Consider the following 9,033-nt stretch of genomic DNA (forward strand, 5'->3'; position numbering starts at 1 on the left):
GTGGTACTGGCAACGGCCACACTCAAAATGGTGTATTTTATGTGCTACCTGCACAAGAGCCAGTCCAGGGGCACTGGCAACAACCTCGCTCAAAAATCCTTACACATGCCATGGGCACAAGTGCCAGAAAGGCGATGCTGGGCACAGGTGCCATCACAATTTCGCTTTCGCTTGCCCCAATAAGTCTTCGCAAGCTGAGTTTCGTGTCCAATGGAGACGACGTTGGCATGGGTGCCAGTCGTCGAATTTAACTCGATTTCGATTCACTTGCCTCAACAGGTCTTCGCAAGTGGAGTTTAGTGTCCAATTTAACTCGATTTCGATTTCAATTGCCTGAACAGGACTTCGCAAGTGGAGTTTAGTGTCCAATGAAGGAAGATACACCTAAGTGGACTGGCTGAGGCCTTAGATTTAGGTCTCACTTGGCTTGCTGGGTCTTCTCACGCACAGCATTTGGTAGAGTTTCTACAGCTGGATGCCCTTCCTAAATACCAACCACTCAGAGAGTGTAGTAGGTGCTTTTACGTGCCATCGGCACGAAGGCCAGTCAAGCGGTACTGGCAACGGCCACACTCAAAATGTTGTATTTTATGTGCCACCTGCAGTAGGGGCACTGGCAACGATCTTGCTCGAAAGTCCTTACACATGCCATGGGCACAAGTGCCAGGAAGGCGATGCTGGGCACAGGTGCCATCACGATTTCGATTTCGCGTGCCCCAATAAGTCTTCACAAGCTGAGTTTCGTGTCCCATTGAAGGAGACGACGTTGGCATGGGTGCCAGTCGTCGAATTTAACTCGATTTTGATTTCACTTGCCTCAACAGGTCTTCACAAGTGGAGTTTGGTGTCCAATGAAGGAAGGTACACATAAGTGGACTGGCTGAGGTCTTAAATTTAGGTCTCACTTGACTTGCCGGGTCTTCTCACGTACAGCATATTTCCAAAGGTCTTGGTCAGAAGTCATCGCCTCGGTGAGGTCCAATGTTCGAAGGTCATGCCTCACCACCTCATCCCAGGTCTTCCTGGGCCTACGTCTTTCACAGGTTCCCTCAACTGCTAGGGTGTGGCACTTTTTCACCCAGCTATCCTCATCCATTCTCGCTACATGACCATACCAGCGCAGTCGTCTCTCTTGCACACCACAACTGATGCTTCGTAAGTTCAACTTTTCTCTCAAGGTACTAATACTCTGTCTAGTATGCACACTGATATTACACATCCATCGGAGCATACTGGCTTCATTCCTTGAAAGCCTACGCATGTCCTCAGCAGTCACAGCCCATGTTTCACTGGCATAAAGCATGGCTGTTCGTACACATGCGTCATACATTCTGCCTTTTACTCTGAGTGAGAGGCCCCTTGTCACCAGCAGAGGTAAGAGCTCTCTGAACATTGCCCAGGCTATTCTTATTCTAGCATCTACACTTTCAGCGCACCCTCCCCCGCTACTAACTTGGTCACCTAGATAGCGGAAGCTATCAACTACATCTAGTTTTTCTCCCTGGAATGTGGCAGAAGTTGTTTTCTGTACATTTACAGTGTTTATAGCTCCTGACCATCTGCTACATACAAAAACTAACTTCCTAGTTAACCTTCCTTTGATATTGCTGCACCTGTGTCCATAGCTTGCACTGGGTGCATCTTATAGAGTTTCTGCCTACGCCTTTGCTACAGATCGAGCAGGGCCATCTACCTGAAGGGGTTTGTGTGTTGTCTACCTTCCTACTTATTAAGACTTTGGTTTTAGCTAGGTTGACTCTAAGGCCCTTTGATTCTAGTCCTTGTTTCCACACCTGAAACTTCTCCTCTAGTTCTGATAGTGACTCAGCAATTAGTGCAAGGTCATCAGCATAGAGGAGCTCCCAGGGGCATCCTGTCCTGAATTCCTCTGTTATCTCCAGGAAGACTATGATAAATAGGAGGGGGCTGAGGACTGAACCTTGGTGGACCCCTACCTCTACCTGAAATTCTTCACTGTACTCATTGCCAACTCTCACCTTATTGATAGCGTCTCTGTACATGGCTCGCGCAGCTCTCACTAACAATCCTTCTATCCCTAGTTTCCTCATTGACCACCAGATAAGGGATCGGGGGACCCTGTCAAAGGCTTTCTCCATGTCAACGAAAGCCAGGTACAGAGGTTTATCTTTGGCTAGGTATTTCTCCTGCAGCTGCCTTACCAGAAATATAGCATCAGTGGTGCTTTTCCCTGGCACAAACCCAAACTGCATCTCATCTAAACTGACTCTCTCCCTAATTAGTTGGGCTATGACCTTCTCTGTGACTTTCATTACCTGATCTAACAACTTGATACCTCTGTAATTATATCTAAAGTATCACCTTTACCTTTGTAGCAGTTGATTATGGTGCTGCTACACCAGTCATTGGGTATGACTCCTTCATGTATCACCTGGTTAACAATACAGGTGACTAGGCTATAGCCGACACTGCCAGATATTTTGAGCATCTCTGCACTTGGGCGATCATAAACCCTCGCAGCTTCTGTGCTGCACAAAGGAATTGGCCTAAAATGCACCTGTTGATAGTGTTATATTGAAAACTTTTTTTCTTGGTTGCCCTCAAAGGGAGATGACTGCCTTTGAACAAATAGCCTCCACCACTGACAGAATCATAGAGTATACCGGCATCACCACTAAGCCGACCCTAGTACCATCAGATACCTTTGCACACCCACCAGTAGCGTCAGTTTCCACTGATAAGGACGTTGCCTTGGCTGCAATCCTAAGGGCAATAATTGAATTAATGAAAGAAGTGCAGCTCCTTTGCACTTCCAGGTCACGTTCACTCAGAAGGCATTCTTTTTCATCACTCCTTCTCGCCTTGCCGTCGCTCATCCTGTGCTCATTCATCCATATGCTGGTACCTTGCCAACTTTGGAGCTTCAGCATGTAAGTGTACCCAACTCTGTACTTTTTCTTGACAGGAAAATGACCACCCAGAGAATTGAGCAGAGTACATTCTCTGCAGCAGCCAACTGTGCATTTTTCATAACAGACCAGATATCTTATGCCCACTGCCTCATAGATACAGGTGCTGCCTGCAGTATCTGGGCATTAAAACTCCCCGCAGATAAACCGGTGTTATCACCAGTCACTCTACGGGCGGTGAACCATTTACTGAGTCCAACTTTCGGCCAGATATCTCATTCATTGGATTTAGATCTCGTTCATTGACTTCAAGTGGATTTTACAGTTGCAGATCTCCCTTACCCAATATTAGTGCAGACTTTTTGCACCACTTCCACCTGTTTGTGGACATGTACACTCGGCACTTATGCGACACAACCGCAGAACTTTCTATCACAGGTAAAAAGCCACTAACCATAGGGGTTAGTCCAGTCTTTTTCATTGTTGCGACAGACGACCCATACCATGCACTCTTAAACTCAAATCTGGAGCTGACTGACCTAAAGTTTTTTACTGCTGTTCCAACTCACACCACCACCCATTTCATTGAAACTAAAGGAGCTCTGGTTTTTTCTCGCCCTTGCCACCTCTCCTCTGAGAAGCTAAAGGCAGTCAAGAGAGAATTTAACCACATGCTCCAGTTGGACATCATCCACCCCTCTAATAGCCCCTGGGTGTCGCCCTTGCACATAGTTCCAAAATGTTCCAGGGACTGGCGACCCACTGGTGACTACAGGAAATTAAACTCCATCACAGCACCAGATAGGTACCCAATTGCCCACATTCAGGATTTTTTGTCATCTCTCCACGACTGCTGAGTTTTCACAAAACTGGACTTGGTAAAGGCATACCATCAAATTCCTGTGAATCCAGAGGATGTTCCAAAGACTGCTGTAACTACTCCTTTTGGTGCCTTCGAATTCCTAACTATGCCATTTGGTTTACAGAATTCAGCCAGCACATTTCAACGGTTCATAGATGAAGTCATCCATGACTTAGACTTCGTCTATACATACATTGACGACATCTTGATAGCTAGCGCCTCATCTGAGGAACATCTCCATCATTTACATCAGCTGTTTGAGTGGTTCAAGAGTTAACAAGTGCAGATCAACCCTACCAAATGTGTTTTCGGCACACCTTCTTTGACCGCCCTAAGTCACATCATCAGCCCCGAAGGCATATCACCACTACCTGACAAGGAAGCCATTGTAGGAGTTACCTCCACCCATCTTGTCACATCAGTTCTGACATTTCTTGGCACTATTGAATTTCTATCAGCGCTTTGTTTCTCATTTAAATGAAATGCTATATCTGCTAAACATGCTCCTTTGGAATAGCAAAAAGAAGAGTGAGATGATAGCTTTGGACTCCACCAAACTCAACTCCTTCAACACAGCAAAGCAGCAACTTGCTCAGGCATCACTTCTTGCCCACCCTGTTGCAGACGCTCAGCTATCCCTTGTAATAGATGCAGCCAACACTGCCATAGGCACAGTGTTACAACAATTTCACCAGCAACAGCTCCAGCCCCTTGCCTTTTTCTCTTGACAGCTTAAACCAGCTGAAACTCTCTACAGCATTTTCGGACGGGAGCTTTTAGCTATGTATTTAGCAGTCAAGCATTTCCAGCACACTCCAGGGATGCCAATTCATGATTTTTACAGACCACCAGCCACTCACCCTGCATTTGAAGCCTGACAAGTACTCTCTGCAGGAAACCAGGCACTTGGATTGCATTTCCCAATTTACTGCCAGCATCTGCCATATCTCTAGTGTAGATAATACTGCAGCAGACACATTACCACACCTACCACTGAGTTCACTATTGTCACCCACAGACATCGACTGGCATCTCCTGGCTCAAGATCAACCTTGCTTAGAGACAATTGATATATCCTTACCCTTTGCTATATGCAACTTCAAGTACTTCCTAGTACCCACATCTGACACAGATTTTGTGCAATACTTCCATGAATTCTCATCCTTTTGTTCCAGAGACCCACAGAAAAACAGTCTTCAACACACTGCATTGGTGATGTAGCTAGCCTCGCTTTGATACACTAGCCTTGCATTGATACAGTAGCCTCGTTCTGAGCTACACAGTAGAAGCGATCTCAGTTCCTGCCAGGCCTTGGTCAAAGACACATCTCCCATGTGTGTTACATGTCTATTCACCTCGACACAAGATATATGGTTTCTAAATGAAGATATTTTATCACACACACACATTCTCAAAATGACTGTTCGCATTACACACAAGCATACATACTGTAATAGAAATATTATGTGTTACCTCTTTCACTGCAAAAGCAAAAATCAAAACTTTCTTTGTATGTAAACACACATGTTTTTGTATCATACCACATGCTTCCAGCACAAAAGATGAACACAGAATAAACAATATATTTATACACAAAAATGTTTTATGGTGATTCATACGAACTGTTTTTCCATTTATTAACACCCACTTGAACAACCAACAACTGTTATACTCTGTAATAATTTCTCTAATATTCCCAGTTGACAATTCAAAAAGCATTGCCGTATTTCTAATTTTAATGATTCACATACAGATCATCGCTGAAGAAGCAGACCTATGATCATAAGCATTGCAGATGTGCTAACCTCATAATTTTTCATTTTTGCTTCACACATATTCTATTTAGATCTACACCTTTAGATGATTTCTTTGATGGTTTTGAAATGGTAAACTGTAATCTGTATTTTCGCTGCTATTTTTAGCATGTTGAGTCACTATGTAAGCTATTTTGTTAACTAGGAAACTTTCACACGATGAATATGGCTGAACTAAAAATGAATTGGTAAGTTTTAGCAATACATGGATAAATAAATTAGCATTTAATTGGGAAACTACAAACGAGATAAGATATTACCAGTTTGCAAAACTGAAACAGTGCAATGAATGCCACTATTAATAAATGTAAGAAATGTATTGTAATGCATTATAATATTCTTGCTATCTAACACCATAGTGTGTATAAATGGATGCAAGGGCTGTTCATTTACAGACGTTGCATTCATTTCAAATGCTCCTTGATGCAAGCATAGTATTCCCTATTTTCTAATTGGAACCAGACGGGTTCTTACGATCCAAAAGAAGCCCAAGGGATAAATCTCTTGTCCTCCTCTGTTGGGCAACAAATAAATGGTCTAAGGGGTATGACCCATAGTCACTGACCCCCAGACTATTTTTCGTCCATTACTAGCTGACCAAATGGCCGTAATGGATTCCTATCTCCCACAGGCGAAGAGTTATATTTGTTTTTGACTTTAGAGTCTGATGAGACGTTCGCATGGCTATGGCCTTTGTGGATGGCTAGATGGATACACTAACAGACAGATGTATATGTATATATACATAAACAAGATACGCTTATACTTGTATTCAGTAAGAGAGAGAGAGAGAGAGAGAGAGAGAGACAGACAGAGGAGTAGAGAGAGATGTCAAAATTTATACTGACCTCCAGTGGGTATATAAGGTATACTTGTTGTAACTCCTGTAATGAAAAGAAGGAAAGTTTATTCATAAAGTAAATTAATTGGATATTACATTTAAATCATAGAGTTTAAAAATATATTAAATTGTTTTGTAGTAGGATATTGAAAAAAAAAAAAAAACTATTTGTTTAGTTGAAAGAAATGAATTGTTTTTCTGAAAGTTTTTAGGTGCATAGTGGAGTAAAACGAATTGAATATGTGTATGCAGAATTATCTTGTACTAAAATAATGAGGTTTGAAAGCTTGAAAGCTAACATTTCATACTGAACCAGTAAATATAAAGAAATTGCAATCTTAATAATATATTGATAACCTATTATGTAAATCAATGTTTATGAGTTCATTTCTATTAGAAAAATTTTACAAAACTGTTACATGGTGCTAAAATCAGGTGAACCAGGTTTGTGAAACCTTATGTGCTTAAACGCTCTAAGTTTGGATTGTGGAAATGCAAAAACATTACTTGGGGAAGCTGTATGCTAGATTTCATAATGTTTGAAGACGGTGATATTGGATGTCCTGTGGTATGTTGGATTGTTTAATGACATAAGTAAAATGTACCCTACTTCATTATACTTATGTCATAACTGCCTGAGCTAACGTGTACAGGATAAAATGCCACCATAATGTCCTTTAGATTGCCCTAGCTTTTTCACTCAACATGAATCCATGCACATGAATGCTTTCTTTTGATCAGTAGTTAAGCATTTGACACTTGACCATAAATATAAGACATTATTCAATAAGCATGACATAAAAGTGTCATTATTTCACAACAGCTATGGGATAACCAAAGCATTGCAAGTAGATATGGAAGAGGGAGATTGAAAGCAGCTCACCTTTTTAGATAAATCTTTATATATTACTTTTATTCCAAACAGTAGCCTTTCTCTCCGGGACACATTTGTAGCATATGGCTTGCAATACAGATATGAATTGTTTAAGTATCATGTCGATGTCCGGTGAGGAGAGACATTTAGGCCAGCTTTGTTTGAGGATCTCTTTCTCAATTTGTTTCCAGTTTGCCTTATGGAAGTTCAAATTGGAAAGTTTCTGAGAGTTCTTCTAGGCTGCATGTCTATGGTTTCCTTTGGTCCATACATGGTCAGCTCTACCATGTTGTTATCCGAGAGTAGCGTCGGTGTCACTTTCACATGATGAATGAGATCCATATTATTTGTGAAGCAGAGATCCAGTATGTTACCTGCCCTGGTTGGAGAGAGTGCTCGGGCCATCTGACATTGGGCAGATTGAAGTCTCTCATAAGAAGTACACTTATGTGTTGTTCTAATGTGACTAGAACTTCTATTTTAACTTTATACAATAAGACAATATTGTTTGAAATGTTCTTTAGAAATTACTTGATTTATCTCTTTCTTAAATGGCTCTACCAACCTGATCTTAGTATTCTATAAGGACCTTTGTATAAATAACCCTTCTAAACAAGTACCACTAAGAAACTATAAATATCATGTAGGGAGTAACAATAATAACTTCTTTAACATATAATATAACCCTTAGTTTATATAGAGAAAGATTAGTGTAAAATATAAATGTTCCATAACTTAAATATTCCTTTAACTGATATCAGACATCAGTCTTTTATTGATATTAGCTAAATAAGTAAATATATAATTTTTAGTCTAACATATTTTGAATTATTATATTTTTTCTATAAATCTTCTCTATTAGTGTTAATAAGCTACACATACTTTACCATAATATTAGTAATTAAGCTATGATGTTCTGCCCTACTTGGTAATTTTATTTCATTTCTTTATTATTTTATAATTAGCCTTTATTTATTCATAAAATTAAGCTAACCTTTGTATCTCTATAAATTCATACTTAGCTTATATTAAACTATACTGGTATATTCACTACTTATAAAAAAGACTGCTTAGATTATAATTTTATTAATATATAATTAGAATGTTGTTTTACGTAAATACCAGTATATACCAATTAATCAATATTCACAGATACCATCTGATGAGTTAGTATTTAAGTGTACAATATGTATAAATATTAAACTATTTCTGTATAATTTCTTTTCGTCCCTCTATTGTGGTAAAAGTTTGGTATATACTCAAAAATATTCATAAATTTCTCTCCTTTTGTTATAATATTCTTCTTAATAATCCACTGAGTAGCCCTAACCTTTAACTGTATACAATATAGCAACATTGTTTTAAACATTTAACTATAGTACTACATGATAAGACTCCCCCTGTTTCATTAACAATGGTCTGCTAGCAGGCGACCCCCTTAGTTGCCAGCTAACATCTTGTTTTAAAGTTTTCCTTTACCAAACCTCATGATATTGCTTCTAATAAATCTTGATATTTATGACTATACCAACAATGATTTCTGTCTGCTCTCTCAGCCCTACCCCTAACAGATACTGACCTTTATTCTCTCAGCCTTACATATACATGGATTTGATAAACTAGTCTATAAATTAAAACTGACCCCATAAAAACAAATAAAATCAGTGACAGGCAGAGTCTTCTTGATAATTTAGTAACTTCTATGCTGAAGTTGAGACATGTTCTTTGCCTATATATGCATATATATATATATA

General features: G+C 39.9%; 1 protein-coding gene across 1 annotated transcript in view; it reads right to left on the reverse strand.

The window, feature by feature from the left end:
• The window catches only part of LOC106867733 (SCO-spondin), a 133,446-nt gene that overhangs the window by 11,107 nt on the left and 113,306 nt on the right, over nt 1-9,033 (reverse strand). The window contains exon 28 of the mRNA XM_014912695.2: nt 6,413-6,448. Coding sequence (XP_014768181.2) covers nt 6,413-6,448 — 36 coding nt within the window. The remainder of the gene's footprint in view (nt 1-6,412; nt 6,449-9,033) is intronic.

This window comes from Octopus bimaculoides, chromosome 2 (genome assembly GCF_001194135.2).
Source record: "Octopus bimaculoides isolate UCB-OBI-ISO-001 chromosome 2, ASM119413v2, whole genome shotgun sequence".
Lineage (NCBI taxonomy): Eukaryota > Metazoa > Mollusca > Cephalopoda > Octopoda > Octopodidae > Octopus > Octopus bimaculoides.